At 33.3% G+C, this 20,504-nt stretch overlaps 1 protein-coding gene across 1 annotated transcript; it reads right to left on the bottom strand.

Moving 5' to 3' along the window:
* Nucleotides 1-4,382: 4,382 nt before the first annotated feature.
* On the bottom strand, nt 4,383-20,271 carry LOC121381851 (protein pitchfork-like). The gene is made up of 6 exons (XM_041511221.1): nt 20,144-20,271; nt 9,670-9,815; nt 9,012-9,110; nt 7,356-7,492; nt 6,331-6,457; nt 4,383-5,489 (listed from the first exon to the last, which is right to left on the bottom strand). The coding sequence occupies exons 1-6, from the start codon at nt 20,151-20,153 to the stop codon at nt 5,421-5,423; spliced, it is 588 nt and encodes a 195-aa protein (XP_041367155.1). The 5' UTR covers nt 20,154-20,271; the 3' UTR covers nt 4,383-5,420.
* Between the last annotated feature and the right edge of the window lie 233 nt (nt 20,272-20,504).

Below are 20,504 nucleotides of genomic sequence, written 5' to 3' on the forward strand. Positions count from 1 at the left end.
AAATAATCGATCAGTTTCCTTTTGTTAATGAAATTTAAATATTCATTCTAAATATGAAGAACAAGGCAGCATATTGGCAAACATTTAATATTATCAACAAATATGATTAAACTCTCATCCAGCCTAGATCTCCAGTTTATAGGCGTAAGATGGACATGTATACCAACTAACCAAAACTGTGTTAACGTGCGTAAATCGATTGAAGATTCGTGCACGTCCATTCCGATCTCGATCGCGACATGAAGATATTATATACAGACTATAATGATGTTCACAAACGTGCAAGATATACACTAAGAAAAATATAGAAATTAATGTATTGTACATCAGTAGTAAATGTGTAGCTTACATTTATGTAATATTTGCACATGTATACACTCCATGTTCACGTGTGATGATCTGTTTTGTATTTGGTAGCTTAATCAGAAATCCACATAGTTTAATCGACTGTCGTGTTATCAATGGACAGTAGTTGATTTAATTTATATATTGATGGTTTATTGTAAAGGAAATGTGGGTTTTCTAAGCTACTCTTGGGGGTGGCAGTAATCCTACATGTTACGAATCTCCACTTTATGTTAGATCATGGAAGCAATAATCTATTAAATAATTTGCGTAATATATTTTCGACTGTATTGTGCAAAGATATGATATGATTTGTTTTGGTTTAATGTATCTGCCTCATAAATACTCTAAGACTATGATGAAATGGTAATTGTTCTTTACACCATTGATATTACAGAGTTGATTCTACCATTTATTTTTATATTACATCTGCTGTGAAGAAACACATTTCTCAGCACTTCTGTTAACCGTGATGAAAATGTTGAACAATAAATCCCGCACTTGACTGACCCAGCTACACAGTTGTGTGTACTTTTATTATACATTCATCAACAAGTTATCGGCGTTTATTGGTTTTAATCAATATTTTTACAATGCGGATATTTCGGCTTATATAAGGGGGAAACGGACTAGTTTATAATATACTATCATGTGTGATGTGCTTCGTTTTAAATCTAAGATTTGTTTACAGAACTGCATGTGTACACGTTCGTGACGATTGACTTTAATGAGGCCCCACTCTTCATAGTCATCATTTAATACTGTGTAGATGTCATCTGTCTTTGATCTCATACCTTATAGGAGATAGCTTTAAATTTGTAATGAGCGATTAACAACTGGCTCACGAATGGTAACTACATATATCTCTATTGACTCTTTTTTTGAAAGGCTGATACTTATCAGTGTGGACAAATAATAGATTATTACAATTAGTTGAGTTTTGGAGTTGAGTGTAACCTTGGTGATGTAAAATGAAGCATTTCGCTAACAAATAACCAGGTATGTATGCCGCCTGTTGAACGGAATGGTCTACTCTGTGGTTACCAGACTGTATTTTGCTAAAGTGACGGAAAATGTTATGCCACCCGATCTGAATTACATTTATAATAAAACTGTTTTCCTGATACCAATTCATAAACAGTCCAGGTATTTGTAATAACGAACTGGTTTGGAGCACAGGTACCCCCAAACAGAATCCCCTAATACAAATACTATAGTTACATAAGTAATTAATGTATATTTATGTTATTGTTACTGCAGATAAATGTATATTATATTGTTATTTTTGCTCTGCCCATATTCGGGTGTTATGCAAATAAATTATTCTTATTCTTATATAAAGATTATATAATGTTACTATAACATATCTGACGTCATTGTTTAGGGGATACTTGTGGTTTGAAACAGGTGAAAAGTATAACATTTCAAATACCTGCATAGAATATATGTAAACGTCCTATTAAATATATGTGCCCATCCCTTAAAAATATGGTTTGTCTTCAAGGAACGTAGATTTAGATAAGAGTAAGTGACCACTAGTTTATGTCTGATACATATCTGATACACGGATTCTCAAATTCTCAAAAACAGGGCTATGTGTTATATATCGTCATGTATGCCTAATCTAAGAGATATACTGTGTCAATCTGTTTTACTGTGCACGTAGGCTTACTTTGTAGCTCTAATAACGGGTAAGAAAATTACTAATCCCACCTTTCTGTCACATAAGCGCCGCAAAGTAATTTACTGTTTCTTTTTTCTTTTCTTTTTTATTATTATTTTTTTTTATTTTTTTTTTATTTTTTTTATTGGCTGCTTAATTTAAAGTTACCACCCGAAAATAGAGAAAATACCTACATGTACGGTATAGACATTACAAATATTATTCGAAAAAAGATGTGACGCCTGTGGGTTTTTTTCTTTCTTGTTTTTTGTTTGTTTATTTGTTTATTGGCCAACAAAGATGTGTTCAGGATTAATAATTATATGTTCAACACTTATTTTCTTTATTACATTTTATTAGTTAAATAATCAATGTATATTATAAAAAATAGAAGAAGGAAATATGATGATTAGTTTTTATATTGTGAATATGTAAACATCGGTTACTCGCGTTACAAAAAAAGGACATGACAAAAAATTAAGTCTCCTCATACTGTAACAGTAGCTATGATAAACGTGGATATATTGGTGTATACTATAGCTATGGTGTTTAGGTATCTTTATATGATAAGAGTTTTGAAATTGTACAATTACATGTAATACATTTTTGGTTATCAAAATAGTTGGTTACTCACATTACAATTTGTCCGCTATTTGGTAATGGCTAAAAAAAAAAAGATTTTAAAGAAAAATAAGTTTTTAAATGTCAAACTTTTATTGAAAGAAACATCAGAAAGCCACACAAATCAACTTGGTAAATGTTACCAACAAATTAAACTTACAATAAGTTAAACAATTAATAAATTAACCATTTTCAGGAATTAATGTAAATTTTTAGAAAATTGAAATTTGAATTAAAACAAAACTCCAAAAGAAAATGTGAAATGTGCACGACTGTTGGCAATATCATTCCACTCTGTACTATCCTTTGAAAGAGTGAATGGCACTGATTTGGAATTGGTTGTTTTCATGAGGTGCACACGTCAATTTCAGGGCCTGTAGTAGCACTTTTGAATGAATATGCCATTCACCCTTTTAAAGGACAGTACAGAGTCCCAAATTTGCAAGATTCTGAAATCATGGTTGGTGACTGGTATGTTGTTGAATGACGGGACATTGTTTCCAGGAGAAGTGATTGACATCGGTTATTAGAAATGGTCAAATAAGTGAGACAGCATTTACTACATGAGGAATAAAATGATTAAGGCTCTAGACAAACCTGATATTGCCAATAGTCATGGACATTTCATATTTTCTACTTATTTTTAGAGTGTTGTTTTAAGTCAAATTTCAATTTCCTAAAAACTGACATTAATTCCTGAAAATGGTTAATTTATTCATTGTTTAACGTACAAGTTTAATTTGTTGGTAATATTTACCCAGTTGATTTGTGTGGCTTTCTGATGTTTCTTTCAATAAAAGTTGACATTTAAAAACTGATATTTTTCTTCAAAATCTTTTTTTTTTTAGGCAATACCAAACGGGACAAATTGTAACGCGAGTAACCGTAACACGAGTAACAGACCATTTTGATAACCAAAAATGTATTAATTGTACAGTTTCAAAACTCTTATCATATAAAGATACCTAAACACCATAGCTATACACCAATATATCCACTTTTATCATAACTGTTACAGTATGAGGAGACTTTGGATTTTAAGTGTGTTAATTTTTTGTCATGTCCTTTTTTTGTAATGTAACCGATGTTTACACATTCACAGTATGAAAACTAATCATCATATTTCCGTTTTTTTTATTTTTTTATAATATACATTGATTATTTAACTAATAAAATGTAATAAAGAAAGTAAGTGTTGAATGTATAATTATTAATCCTGAGCAAATCAAAAGAATGTCTGGTAAAAATGTAACGCGAATAACCGTGGAATTGCCCAGCAGGTTTCCTCCAGTACATGACAAAGATTACCAGATGTTTGACATCCAATAGCCGATACTTTTGATGCAGTATATGAATCTTTTTGCCATTTTGAAGAGTATACAGGAAACTGGTTTGCCTTCAGTACACTGGTTTAGTAACAAACACCTGCTCATGATTCATTTAACATTCATTGCAAAACCCGGTCCAGTGAACTTTTCCAAATGCTATGGATGCTCAAGATGAAAGACCATTGGACACATTGGATGTCCCATCCTGAAAGCACTGACCATTGAAATTTAAGAATGGTGCATCACCAATTTTGTTTTGGATAATCTTTTTTAAATACTTAAATATTAACACAATTGATATGAAAGTTTTAGTTCTTTGTTTTGGTTAATCCTGGTGCCCAAAACCGATATTGTCTAGTATGAACAAACCATTCTGTCAGATTATGATGTTGAGCAGCTACAAAATTAAGTAAAAACAAATCAGCTTTGTTGAACATTTATATTTATTCCATCACATTTGACAATTGCACACATTTGTTTGTACATTTTTGTGCTACTAATCTACACAAATCTAAGTATATTTTGTACATTTTATTGAATAAAATACAGTAACACTTCTTGCAGTATACTCCGTTTTAAAAGTACACACTTCCCTTTACATAAAAGTGCCATTATTGAATGCAAAATTGCCATGTTAACTGTTAACTTTCCTTATTTTGATATCAGTAGGCAGATAATCTATTAAACCAATTAAAAATGGCACTTTTTTGTATTTGTATTGTAATTATTCTGCAATAATAACAATTCCTCATGATTGCTTTGTAACAAATATGCTAAATATATAAAATAAACCATTAAGAAATTATTTTAAAATGATTATATCAATCTCTGTATGTTTTTATTTTTAAATGTTGTTAAGTGCTAAACAACTGGTAGTGTATGGAGAGATTGTTATAATTCATGTTAAACATGTACAATACGTCAAGCATGAATGACTAAATTTCTAGTGTATAAATGTGTCTTTAAGATGAAAATACTAAACATATTAAAAAATACATATTAAAAAAAAAAAATCAACAAATATAATATGCAAATGTAAGTATTAGTATATTAAACATTTTATTACATTTATATATACGTATCACAGAATGCAGTACACTTCCTTTGAATGTTGAGTAGTCCTCCATTTTTGCAAACCTTTATGTATAGTACACTGACAATTGTTTTTATTTCCATGTATTACAAGAGACGTCTTTCAAACTTGACATCATTTTTTGTCAATTTGTATAGTTTGTAAGGAATTCCATATATGGTGCAAAATATCTGATTTACATTAAAAAAAAATCGGCATGTATCAGTTTATAGGTAAAAAGCATACAAATGGATTTAATTGCAACCATGGTGTAGTTGTACTTGAATTACTTGCATCCAAGCACTGTCCGTACTTTTGAGCAGGGATATGGTATCCATGGAATTAACAACAGCATAAATGAATGTCCAATGTGTCCGTGCTGATCACAAGTTCATTCATAGTACAGTTTCAAATATGCAAGTTTCCGGTGATATTTCTTTTCTTCTTTTGTACTGAACAACTGAAAATACAAAAAAGTAAAAGTCATATTTGAATTTTAGACCTGTACATTGAATGGCTTGACAACACGTATGGTAAGAAAATATAGGTACCATGAAACTGGACCCTGAACTAACCATGATATTGTCAAAACTGGCCATGGTCCAGGGCCCCGTTCCACGAAGCAATCTTAGCCATAAGATTACCTTAGGTGCATAGCTACCCTATGCACTTAAGTTGATCTTAGAGCTAAGATCGCTTCGTGGAACAGGGCCCAGAACTTCATAAATTCTAAAACGCGGCCCTCTAAACACCGGATGTCTAAATCAGATAAATATTTGGTCCCCTGCGTGATCTGGTTTAGACCGATTTTTACCGTATTTGCAAAACCCTGCCCCAAATATTTTTTTATAGAAACATATTATGTAGTGTATGTAGATTTATATAACAAATACCTGCATTTCAAAATAGAAATAAGGGCTACTATAAGTTGAGATAAGTAAAAATGGCACATATTATATTAGGGCCTATGTAATTAAATCTAAAGCTATAACATGATAAAATATACTATTACAAAATCCAAATAAAATAATGAGGAAAGTGGTTCTACATTATACTATTTATGATCATTTGATAACAAGGAGAACAATCAACATTATTAATAATGTAAAGTAGGTATGTGTTTCAAATAATTATACTAGTCTTTATTAAATGTCAAAAAGAGTCGATGGCATAACCATTAGTTAATTTATGATGACCATAAACAATTTAAGACCGTCTTGTTACCAGTATAAAAATTACTAAAAAAAATTTATAATACAGTAAATGAAGAATGATACACACTAGTGGTATGTGGAATGTACCTTGTCTGTGTTTTTCTCTATTGTACTGGTCACAGAGACTGGGGGAAGAAGAATTGGGGGACCGCCAAACGACTGGTGCCACTGGACTTTCCGACTGGCAGCAATTTCACTCTCATATGTGCCAGGACTGTAAAGAAAAAAAATACATATGACCTACCAGGGAAGAGCATATGCGCATGTCTGCAACATTAAATTGTTACATTACTTTAATACAAGACACTTTTGCTAAAGCAAGCACATGTACATATCTAACAATAAATTTTAATTTTTATATCTTTAGAACAATAATTTGACAGATGGTACTTGTTTTCCCTTTCATTAGTATAAATGAGCTTAATATTGTGTGTACATTTATGTAAAAAAAAAAAAAAAAACCCCAAAATAAGACCCCCCCCCCCCCCCCCCCAAATTTTTTAAAATTAAATTACATGTACGGTACATTATGTTGTATGAAATGGGTGATTTAAAAAGTCATATTCTTTAGCTCACAACCCAAAACCTGTATGACATTACAAATACATGCCTTAGCTAACAAAATAGTAGAGAGACAGATTAACAGAAAAATAATCAAATATAGTTTAGTAGGATAAACTAATGAAGAAAATATTATTTCAAACTCCACAGGCAGACAACACTCTTCACTATGGGTTTTTATTTATATACTGACCAATGTTTTTACAAACTGCATATTAAAGTAGAAAATTTTTGTTATTTACAAAACACTATTACATAAAAGCCAAATTAAAATAATTTACCACAGTTACAGGTGATTGGTCTACAAAGGTCAAATATTAAACTATCATGAAATCATGTACATTGGATCTACCAAGGCCAAATATCAAAATATACAAATAATAATAACTAAATATTGTTGGGTTTTTGGGGGGTTGTTTTGTGTGTGTGTGTGTGTGTGTGTGTGTGTGTGTGTGTGTTAATTTTTCAAAATATATATTTCATCGAGTAATATGTCCATTTCTGTTGTATGGTGTATCTTATGTGATTATATGTGTATATGTGCAACATACCCAGGAACCACATCATGTACTTCTTTCCTGGTCAGCGGAAATCTTTCACTGCTTTGTTCAAAGGGTTTCTTTGCTGGGGGGATTTCCTTGGGGTCACTCCAGTGCTGCTGATACTGGGTGGGACATGGTCCGAGAACCTGAAACCAAGTAGTTTTAAATTATAACAGCTCTGTAGCACTCACTTTCATAGTGTGAAAGGTCAGTGTGTAAACTTCCCCACCCACCCCCCACCCCCCAAAAAAACGAACAACAAAAACCCCCACAAAAACACAGCCCACTCTTGTGTATATATATATATAAAGCTTAAATTAATATTTAATATGGATATTCATTCAAGAAAAAAGTGCAAACAACACTATCAACACAATGAAACCACAGACTTTGAACGGTGATTTATTAACATGTATTTGCAGCCATCTTTGAAATGTTGATCTGCTCCTACCAGTCTGATATTGTAATAGAAATAAATAATGTTTGTTTTAAGATGATGCTGGGTAGGAAAAGAATGTTTGTTTTAAGATGATGCTGGGTAGGAAAAGAATGTTTGTTTTAAAATGATGCTGGGTAGGAAAAGAATGTTTGTTTTAAGATGATGCTGGGTAGGAAAATAATGTTTGTTTTAAGATGATGCTGGGTAGGAAATGAATGTTTGTTTTAAGATGATACTGGGTAAGAAAAGAATGTTTGTTTTAAGATGATACTGGGTAGGAAAAGATTGTTTGTTTTAAAATGATGCTGGGCAGAAAAGGAAAGGAATACTTGCTAAGTAACACTGTTTAAGCAAGAGCATTTTTGAAAGGTTTCAACATGCAATCATTGTAGCTTGGCCTACAAAAGAAGCCCACTTCCATCATAGCAGTAAGACTTCTTTTATATATGCACTTTCCACAATATCACAAACCATAGGCTCTGATAATTGAATAAAAAAACAACTGAATTGGTCTACCAATGGGGATCAACAGGGTTCACCCTGCTCTGCATATCCAAATTAGCCAATTGCTAATCTTTAAACAAAATGGTTACAACTTTTAGTATTTGGCTAATATATTTTCGTTTAAATTAGCTACTTTTGAATAATTTTCACGGAAATACTCTACATGTACTACATGTAAAACATTAAATGTTCAAGTTTGTTTTCCTAGAAATTTGGCAAGGCATCGTAGACTAAACACTTTGGGGGCAGTTTTATCATTGTCACATATTTCTTCATTACAGAGAAGTTTAATTAAAATTAACTTAAATTAATGCATGCTGGCTTTAATAAATGTATTATTAAAAAAAAGTAACAAGGATATTTTATTAACTAAAATTAATAATGAAAGATATGTGAAGGGGGAGGTGGCAAGTCGTTTAGGTATAGGGTCATTATAAAATAAATTCTAGATTTTCATCCAAATGATTTTTAAAATGAAGGACAGTGTGTGGGGGTGAAATTTAATTTTGCATTTTTCTTGGAAATACCAAACATTAAGCAAAAATATTTTTGGGTCCAATAAAAAATCAAGTTGGGTGGAAAAGATAATCTAAGAATTATTATAGGTAATTTTTGGGCAACTTGGCGCTGATCAGGACAAGATGGCACTAGACTGTTGAGACATGGTGGGGTGTCATGCTAAACATGAAAACACTAGTTCAACTCTTTGATTATATACATACCGCTTTCAATTTTGGAATCCTTAATGACGTTCTTGCACCAAGTGTATATCCTTTGTCACTTGTAAGCTTGTGTTCAATATTATACCAAAAGTTGGTGTACTGTAAATAGCAAACAAAAATAGCATACAATAGATACATATTCCATAACTGCTATAATTTTATTATTATTACAGCAAACCATATTGAAAATGACTAATTCATGCTCCGATTATCAACCATATCAAATTTTTAGTAATGTGATGACTGAATGAAACGGTCACAATCAGTAACTGGGTTTTATTTGTACTAGCTGATATATAGTCCTTCTATTATATAACTGTAAACTAAATCTGGACTCGGTGCTGTGGTGGTTTAGCCATCTGACTTAAATCATGCAGGTACTGGGTTCACACCCTGGTACCAGCTCCAGAGTTAGTTTCAATGACTCAGTGGGTAGGTGTAAGGCTACTACACCAAATTCTCTCTTACTGTAACCACTATATGTTCATTGAACATACCCCCTAACCCCTCTACAGATTTCACTCCCTTTAGGAGCTCAGTTCATTATGATTTACCTTTGACAAATTCAAATTGCCCTTATTAAGAATTTTGTAACCTCCCCTTTGCAAAATCATGGACCTGCCCCTGTTTGACTGTACACTGTTACAAACATACATACCTCTTCATTGTTGTAACACCCTGGACCTCTGTGTGGTGCACCCCGCAATGGTGTAATCTCATTTCCAAATCGGTTTGGTGGAACTTTAAATGGGAACAACTCTCGCTGTAAAGTTGACATAAAAGCCACTCTGGAGTTCTGGGCAACTGCCGTGAAAAAAAAGCAAAAAAAAAAAAACTCAACATAAATAAAAATAAGAATAATAATACATTTTTTTTTTTTATGTTTATGTTCATAAAAGGTTGGTTTTTGTAACAGGATGTTATAAAAAGGGCCAATATTCATAATTACCACAAAGGAATGTTTACCCTGCCAACTGAGCACAACATTTCACATGAACCCTTATTCTATTTGTGTGTTTGCATCACTGTGCAGATATAATGTGTAGATTCTACTAGAATCAAACAATTAGTAACCTAAAGGAAAATCTGGTATTTTCCAGTCTCCACAAACAGTGTTGTTTGTAAATAATTTCAGTTTTTATTTGATGTAAGAAGGAAAGTAAAAGTGTTTTGGAAATAACACAAAGCACACTATTTTTGTGTACAATTAAAAAAATTTTTTTTCAAATATAAATAACTTGTAGCATCTTAAACTATCGAATTCTGTCCCCTATCGAATTCCATCCCATATCACATCCGCATTCTTTCTAATTACGCTGTGCAAGCACAAAGTTTAATATCACTGTATATGTATCAACCAAGCCTTGATCGATCAAAATAGAAAATGTGTCTGTGTGTTGGGTGTGTGTGTGTGTGTGTGTGTGTGTGTGTGTGTGTGTGTAAATAAGATTTTTTTTCTCTCTTGTAGGGGAGACCGGGGCACAGTGGGACATTGCTAAATTAAGGAATTTATATCAGCCAATCAAATGCATTGTTACATAATTTTATTGAGGATCACATGTGCCAGCTTCCATTCCAGAGAGAAAAGATTTTTGATCAGGATTTGAAAATTTCTAAAGGCTTCCAACGTTTTAAACATTGGTAAGTACATTTTGAGATTTCAGATATTTTCCTTCTAGTTTAATGATATTTGCTGCATATTTATAAATTTGTATATTGATATTTGTTGCAAAGTTTTATGGTTGCAAAGACATAAAAGTTATGTGGATACTCCATTGCAGTTTGGTAATGGGGTCCACTTTTCATGTTGAGGGGTAGTCGGGATACATTAATGTCCCACTGTGCCCCAAAATACTGTTCTTATATACTTTAGTGCTTGCTTTTATAATTATTAATGCAATTACTTTTTTCTTTCTAATTTCAGTTTAAAATGGTCCGAAACATGCAAAGAATGACCAATATTGGGATGGTAGATGAGAATCTGATACCAATTCAGATATACCTTATTCTGAAAGCAGTGATGATGTTGGTTTTAGTGATCAACAATATGACATGTCAGATTCCTTATCGGTGGGAGATTACGTCATGGCAAAATTTGCAACCAAACAATCAGTACTACATTATGTTGGTATTATAACAAAGGATGAAGCTGGGTGTGAATTTGAAGTGAAGTTCTTGAAATCTAGCACTAAAAATGGTAAACAGTTTAGATGGTGTGAACCTGAAGATGTTTCAATGGTTAACTCTGAAGACATAGTAAAGAAATTGCCCCCACCAACTACAGTAGGTGTCACAGCAAGATCCAAGAACCTTTTGGTCTTCTCCACCAATCTCACTATATATCATCCTCAGTAGAATGTACCCTAGAATCTCAGTAAGGTGTAATGCATGTAATTGCATTGGAAAAACCCCAGCAAAATAATCTGCTCAGTTTGCATTCAACTTGTTGGCAAAAGGAGTATTGTATTTCAATAAATACATTTCAATTCATTGAATTCTTTATTGTCTTTATTGTCTTTTATGTTTGACTAGTCACATTTTTAACATACATCATCTAACCTGAACCCTGATCCAGACTGACATGTTGCAAATTCCTAACATTGAGTCAGTTATTCAATTTGCAATTTGCTATAAAATAAGCTCACAACTCATTTTACTGCCTTTATTAATAAACCGTACCATATGACCCAGTGTACCCTGATGTTGGTCTCAGTGTGCCCCAAGAACGGGTAGAGTGGGACACAAAAGTTGACAATGAAATTCAATCAATAGTTTACAAACTTATTGTTTATTTCTAAAATGTGTTTGTCTGATACTGCTCTTAATCTCTACCATCACAATCATATGACAACAAATTATTTTCGCATGTGAAATTAATATTGAGATTATGCAATTTTTGAAAAAAGTGTCCCACTGTGCCCCAGTCTCCCCTACAGTAGTGGTAATTCTATAACTGCATATAGGAACCATATCCAAAGGTTTATAATATATTAAAACCTTTATAAATGAAGAGACTAGATTTGACAGATCGGTAATGACTGTTGTCTGTATGAGTTTTGTCTATATTTAGTTACAAGTCACATGACTGACACTATTAAAGTTGGGGGGGGGGGGGGGATGTGATGTATGGAAGGCTGTTTGTGTCAGATCCACAATTGTTATTGAGAAACAATATGAGTAGATTTTGTACTATTTGTAGAAGAAAGCTTTTTATTTTTTCAGCCATCTATATTATAGGGTTTCTGCCAGAAAGATATTTTTGAGTATGGCACTATGGAATTGAATATTTACAATGTGTGTGCTGCATGCACCTGCTGTCCCCCAGAAAGAAAATGGGTTAAAATTAGGGTTAGGTTTAAGAAAATCATACAGTAATGATAAGAGTGATTAATTTTGTCAAAAGATTAACTTTAAAAAAATATATCTGCAAAAAATGTGGGTATGGCATGATAACTGTTTTACCCTCTGGCAAAAACCAGGTATAAAAGTTGTTAGCACAAGCAAACCATTTGCCAATATTCATGAAAATGTACCGACTGCTTGAAAAGTTGAATACTAAGGGTAGAATAGATGTTTACAAAGAATCTAAAAATAAATAAATTTCAAAACAAACTCTAAAGGACAAAAAGCAAGGGGAGCTTTCTAATCCCGAACACAGTGGTACTGGTCGACAACCAGTAAACAATGATGTCATTAAATTTATCTGATTGCTGGTTTGAGCATGCACAGTAGCTTTTTCCTGTTAATAAGATGGAATTCGATAGGTCTAGGATACATACTTAGAAAAAAATTAAGTTCCCTGATAGGAAGGAATAGGTTAGGTCTCACTACACAGATGTCATCTGCCATTGAAACCCATATTAAATTACACAACTTCAAATGAAGATTGCCAATAGAACGGGTTCTCGTTGGCACTAACAACATACACCATTGCGAACATACAATTTTGTTTGCTATATGACCACATCTGGCTATAGTACCAGTCCAAACAGGTGGTTCATTAACTGATTCACTCTGGCTGTCTCCTGCACTATACACCTATGTCCCAAAAGGTCAATGCACAATATTACAAAATAACATGGGAAAAATACAGCCAGAAGGCTTACCATTAAACATGCATATTATTTTAATTCTTCACCATTTCCTAGAAGTGAATATGTGAACCATAACTTGTGTCACAATTAGGAACTATGGTGGACCGTGATCAATGAACTCTCACCCGGAAGTGATCTGTGTAGTGAGACCTTAAAGTCTATTCACAGATTTTGTCAAACTTGGTTTGAAGTCAATTTGATAATTTGGGTCATTTACACCATGAAAAGCCATACTAGATGATTGTAACTTGTGAACTCTAAACCAATCTGATTAAAATTAGCTCTACTGATCTCACCAGTAGATCTAACAGCATTGCGTGGACTCCCATGTCCAGGTGACATTTCATCTATAAATGACAATTTAAATATCGACCAATTGCACTTCACCTATTATAGCATTATTCGGGAGCATACAAATTCTAAAAATATCGGATGAGACTATTTATGCAATAGGCGAACTTGTTGGTCTATTTCAACATTGAAAATAACAGGGGGAAAAGTGCAGTAATAAACTCTGGATTGTATACTAGTATAAACAGATTTTATGGCTATACCATCACGTTGTTTTTTTCGTCTTGAAACAAATTTTATATACACTTTTATATTGAAATTAGTTTCAGGCATACTTCGTAATTCACCCGAATCATTTCGTATACCCTCGGCATAATCCTGAATGTTTTCAAATTCTTTTCAAATCCCTGGCATGATTTTGCAAATAAGGTTTTGATTGGTCGAATGAAAGGTCAACTGGACATGAGCTCCAGTGGGCTGCTGTTAGATCCACATGTAATAGTGGAGCTAATTTTAATTAGATTGACTCTAAACAATACACCAAAAGATAGATGCACCATACCATCCAATAAAACTTCATATCACATTGTTACTCCTTGGTCATTCACACAATAGATGACAATCAAACAAACAGCCACTACATGGTAATGTATCACCCTCTTGCAAGCCTTGAAATAAAACATTTTAGTGTACCTGGCACAATGTCCTGCACCAATCAATTTGTGCCTGACATGAAAGAAATTGTACCTGTCACAAAACATTGTAAATAAAAATGAAATAAATTATGTTTTGTGTTGTTTAATAATTGATATATTTAATTACTAAATAACCAATGCAGCAATTAAGGCAATAGTCACCAAATGATGACATTTATTATTGTTACATACTTACTAGTCTATGATGCATTAATATATGTCCTCTGGTAAAGCTGTATCCTAACCAGCCGCGAGCTACATGAGCGATTATTTTAGAAATCATGCGTACAGTTAGGATGCAGCAATGGAAGTCAATGATTTCTAAAATAATCGCTCGCGGCCGGTTAGGATAGGGCTTAAGAAACCCATGAAACTTTTGTCACCATCACTTTGTGTTGAACTTTCAGATTCATGATGATTTGACTCAGACTCATCCATTTTTTTCAATGTCATCAGTGTCTTGTTTGTGGTAATATTCTATATTTTTGGTTACCGAGTGATCTTTAGCATTTGACACAGGCAGATCTGTGGACTCTTTGATCCATGTGTCCAAACAATCGTGATTATACTGCATTTCTTTTTGAAATGTTTTGCAGAGCGAGCACGTCATAAGTGTAACCTCGCCTTTGGTGTTTTCTTCAAACTGTAGCCACAAAAAGGCATTTGTTTTAACTAAATACTCCTTTTACCATTTTAGTTCAGTGCTAGATTTTAAGATACTACTCTGCGGGATATTCGTTTGGGAATTTTTGGTGGACGATTTAATTGGCGGCTGCCCGCTGCGGATATTGGGAACAGGGACAGTTCATTTGTCATTATCGGTACCTGTCTGTTCTTTTACGGCAAAGACTGAAGTTATTTTGTTCAACATCCTTTAACTGTTAACCACGAGGAAATTTGAATTGCAAACTTTAAACGAAAACGCCACAGGAAGTATACGCTAAGTACAAAAGGTCAATTACTAATATGCGTGACATCACTTTTCACAATGTAAGTTCCCGCAAAATCGAGACTATAAAAAATCCTACTAAACAGCTACGCGGACTGTAGATGAACTTCGTGTTGGACTGTCAAGGACAATGACTGTGACCGGCCGCTTAATTCAAGGCTTGTCTTGGTAGTTTTGATATAAGGAACATATAAAGAAGCTAATTATCTAGTTAGGTCATTAAAAATATTAGCTTTCATCAATGGTTGCTATAGGCAACAATTATTTCATAGTGAAGTGTTGAAATCCTGTTTTTTTCTGTATATTTCAACATGAAGATCCAGACATTATTAATGGCAGATACAAATTCTACTTTTATAGTGTCAAAACTGTTTGTCACTATGACTGTACATTCGAAAAAATTCATTATGCAAAAAATCACAGAAATCAGGGTGAATTTGGATATTGACCTTGTGACCTTGAATTTTGACCTTTTACAATAAGAAACTCAATGTTAGACACTCTGATAAATTTATATATTATATGTAAGAACACTAGCATATACATTTTGTTACACCCCACCCTCCTAAAAAAAATTAAAATAATAATAACAAATAAATAAAAATAAATAAAATTGACATGTTTGCAATATTTACCCAAAGAGGGTCCCCATAAGCTTGACTAAAATGTACATCGATGAAATTACCTTTTATAAGGATGCTACACTAGTACATTCTCATTTTGGCTGGCTAAACTTACACTTTTGGGGATAAACAGTAATTTCATGTTTTACATTATGGTCACACTAAACAGATGTCATCTGCCAATGAAACCCATATTAAATTTCCCAACTTCAAATGAAGATTGCCAATAGAATATACACCATTGCGAACATACATTATATAAACATTTATTTTCACTCCAAAAGTGAGAACATTTCCGTCTCATTTTTGTTTGCTATATGACAGCATCTGGCTGTAGTACCGGTCCGAACAGGTAGCAAGGAAGCAGAAATGGACAATATTTCACTAGACCGCCACACCAGAACCAGCTAAAATTTACAAGCCCGCCAGGATTTCTACTAAAGTAGTGTCGGAAATAGAATAAAACTGATTTTCATCAATTATGTCTTTCATATTAAGCTGACATGTAAATATTTTGTAAATATCGATTTAATGATACTCTACCTAATTTAGCATTTACTTGTTTGGGTTCTCATTGATGTACAAGGTGGTGTTTACTCTTGATATTAAAAGAAAGATGTCGGTAAACAGGTGATTTTTGCTCTTTATTGGAAGACTATAAAAAACCAAAATTGATCGACATGTGTTAATTTCATTGCTGTTGCAATATGTAAGGGACCGTCTCTGATGACAATTTACCCCTATCCCTCTCCCAAAAAAAATATTTGTAGACATTTCTAAGCACATTTTGAGCAAAATTGTCAAGAACCAAGTGTGTGATCTATTATACCGGTATAAAAGGTGCTATGTACATGTATTAAAGGTGCTATCTTCAGGTTGCACAATCACAGCTATTCCAAATAAAAAAAATAAAAAATTACATTTTGCTTTAAAATTTAAAGACTACATCTTCAACTATATGCCCATAAATGATTCTAACAATATAATTTTATCTACTAGTAGAAAACACATTTTTATTGGAGAATCTTTATTACAAACAGATGCTCACATATAACTATGATATAGCACCTTTCAGTGGTTGCAAGATTGTGTATATTTCTAATGTACGTATAGTGAATTTATATTCACTAAATATGCTGATCATAATTAATAATTTATGCTAATATTAAAAATATTCAGTTAACCTGCTGTTTTAAATTAAAACTTTGTGTATGGGTAAATGAAATTGACACATTTGTTATTGTCAGTTCCAATAAAGTACACAAATCACCTGTTTACTGACATTTTTCTTTTAACTTCAAGAGTAAACACCACCTTATACATTAATGAGAATGTAAGCAAGTAAATGCTAAATTAATTAGCGTATCATTAAATAGATATTTACAAAATATTTACTTGTCAGTTTAATATTGAAGACATTATCGACGAAAATCAGTTTTATTCTATTTCCGACACTACTTTAGTCTGCCAACCTAAAGAACGACACTATATTAATTATTATTGCTTAACAATATCTGTGTGTGTGTGTGCGTGTCAATATATCACTAGACCACCAGACCAGAACCAGCTAAAATTTACAAGCCCACCAGAATTTCTACTACAGTGAAACCTCTCAAACCGAACCCTCTGTAAACCAGAATCCCCTTGAAACTGGACATTTTTCATGGGCCCTTTTTAAATATCTGCACATAAGAGAACCCCTTTAAATTGGATACCTCTTAAAACCGGACATTTTGCATGGTCCAGAGGAGTTTCACTGTAGTCTGCCAACCTAAAGAACGACACTATCTTAATTTGGGGGCGGGACGTAGCCCAGTGGTAAAGCACTCGCTCGATGCACAGTCGGTCTGGGATTGATCCCCGTCAGTGAACCCATTGGGTTATTTCTCGTTCCAGCCAGTGCACCACGACTAGTATATCAAAGGCTGTAGTATGTACTACCCTGTCTGTTGGATGGTGCATATAAAAGATCCCTTGCTGCTAATTAAAAAGAATAGCCCATGAAGTGGCGACAGTGGGTTTCCTCTCCCAATATCTGTGGTCTGATGCCACATAACCATAATTAAATGTGTTGAGTGTGTCGTTAAATAAAATATATATATATTTTTTTCTTAATTATATATATATATATATATATATATATATACATATGTGTATGTGTATGTGTGTGTGTGTGTATATGTGTATGTGTATGTGTATGTGTATGTGTATGTGTATGTGTATGTGTATGTGTATGTGTATGTGTATGTGTATATGTATATACACACACAGGACAATATTTCACTAGACCACCAGAACAGAACCAGCTAAAATTTACAAGCCTGTCAGAATTTCTACAAGTTCGCCAACCTAAAGAACAACACTATATTAATTATTATTGTTTAACAATATCTTAAACTTTGACCGGCTCCGTTTCTAGGGAATGAGGCTAAATTGGAATTATTATCAAAAAGGAACCATTTTCGTTGTTTCGGGGGGTGGGGTGGGGTGGATTAGCTATAACAGTGTTTCAATGTAAAAATTGGCAAAGAAAATGGTGTTGGTGTGTTAAAACCTGAAAATCATAAGCGTACGAGTCCTGGAGTAAACCTTAAATTCTGGCAAAATTTATATTGATATTCGGGAAAACTATTCTAACCTGAAACATTTTTATCATGTATTTCCATCATTCTACTCTCAAAATTAGTTGTAATCCATGAAAAAATGTACAGTGATTCGTTTGCAACCCTATATAAGCTGTTTGCTATAAGCCTGCCCTACCCCTCCCACTTGAAACAATGGGAGCCTGTACACCTATGCTAGAAATATTTGCTCCAAACATCCATTATTAAATGTTGAATAATGTAAACAATGCATGTTTGTAATGCCATTTTAGCCATACATTTAATTGCTTCGTTTAAGCCATATAGCCCCATACATTTTAGTGCCGTTTGAGCCAACTCTTGGTTCTGTTTTGTCTAATTTGGTTCCACTTTCGTTTGGGGCCATTTTGGCATGGTTCCGTTTTCACTATAAGCTGTCTCTGCAATATCGTGCCTGTGCAGTTCGGAACTCTGTAGTAGTCTATTGCCAATATGGTACATGTACAATATTGGGTATTACGTCATCATTCTGAACCGTGTGTTTGAATGGTTTGGAATTCTGACATGACTTACGTGGAGTTGTGGATTCAATGCAAAAAAAAAACCCAAATAATAATAATAAAATAAAATAATTAAATTACTGTCGGTCAGAAAAAAAAAAATCGCCTGTCGGACTGGTAATTGCACTTTTTAACTCGTCCGTCTGAATATTTACTCACATTTGGTGAGCGGGCAAGTACTTTCTGCACCCCTGGGTAGTTAATTAACTGATTCACTCCTAGAAGTGAATATGTGAACCATAACTGTGGACTGTGATCAATGAACTCTCACCCGGAAGTGATCTGTGTAGTGAGACCTTACACAAGATTTAGAAATATTGTCCCATGTCATGTCTGTCCAAAATACTTTGAGAAAATCTATATACTGTTCTTTTTGAAGAATATGGAAACTGGTTAAAGACACTGGTCGAACATCGCAGCCATTGATCTATTCTATAATGTAAATACAGTTTTATATTGTGGGTGGTTGATATATAGGAAATAACTGGTTGCTGTCTTAAGATATTGGCTTTATCCTGCGAAGGTTAGAATGGCGAATGCAGCGAAGCTCTTCCGAGCTGAATTCGCCATTCGACCTCAGCAGGATAAAACTGATATATTAAGACAGTAACCAGTTATTTCTTTTATCCTGCAATCCTACGAAATAGTCAGAAAATCATTATTTATTCCATTTTTGTGTAAGCAAATTAAGTATTGTCAACCAGGCATGGCTTTTGCCCTATGATGTCATACAAGATACATTTCATAATTTTTTGTAAGATGCTAGCTACATTCTGTTACATTCAAAAAGCGTTTCTAAACTCTCATTCATAATAAATATACAAGTTCTGTATTATTATCACAAAGCTAAAAGTTATTTATATTTATTGCACTTAAATAAATGATTTAAAGAGAATGTTTATTAAAAATCTAGTCTGAAACACTCGAGTCGTGTTGGGCTTATGTCGGTATAATATCCGCCTGGTCCCCTCTCCCTTTTAGTTAGGGGAGGGGTGAGGGTTTGGGATTAGGGTAAGGGGAGGGGGGAAACGGGCTGATATTTTTCCCTTATGTCACATGACCTATATTTTTATCTAGATTTATCTAGTCCTCACATCTTCCCAACATATACAGTGATTGCAGGAAAACCAAGGTGATCAGTTCTGGAGCTCTTACAATAAAATTCAAAGGCACGATGATGTAAAACAAATCATGTGTCTAATTGTAGTTGATAAAAATTGTCGAGTATAGGTTATTAACGAAAACAGGTTTCAAAGCATTAACACAGAAGCAGTAGGCAAAATCCTTCAATTAAAATAGCTAGTACGTAATTAATACACATATTACATAACGTCATACCTGTATCCATTTTGTCAAATGAAGAATTTATAATATCTAAATAATATAAAAATCAAATTTTGTTTTCCAGAAAATAAATAAACGCTTCCCCAGTGACAGGTTGCCAAGCCAATCTGCGCATGCTTCGATAGTTCTTCCGTGAAAGATTGTCGTAAATTGCTTCACAACCTATTTCCGGCAACATTAAGTTCGGGTGAGTGTGGTGTGTTATTTTTGTGTTTTAAAATACCGTTTTGTAATTGTTATTTGCGTATCTAGTGCTACTTACAACAGAAGATCTGCCAACGCCTGTTAAACACATAACTGAAAGTTGAATAGGCAAAAATATAACGTAATTATTTGTAATGTGGAAACAGTAGAC

Source organism: Gigantopelta aegis, chromosome 9 (genome assembly GCF_016097555.1).
Source record: "Gigantopelta aegis isolate Gae_Host chromosome 9, Gae_host_genome, whole genome shotgun sequence".
NCBI lineage: Eukaryota > Metazoa > Mollusca > Gastropoda > Neomphalida > Peltospiridae > Gigantopelta > Gigantopelta aegis.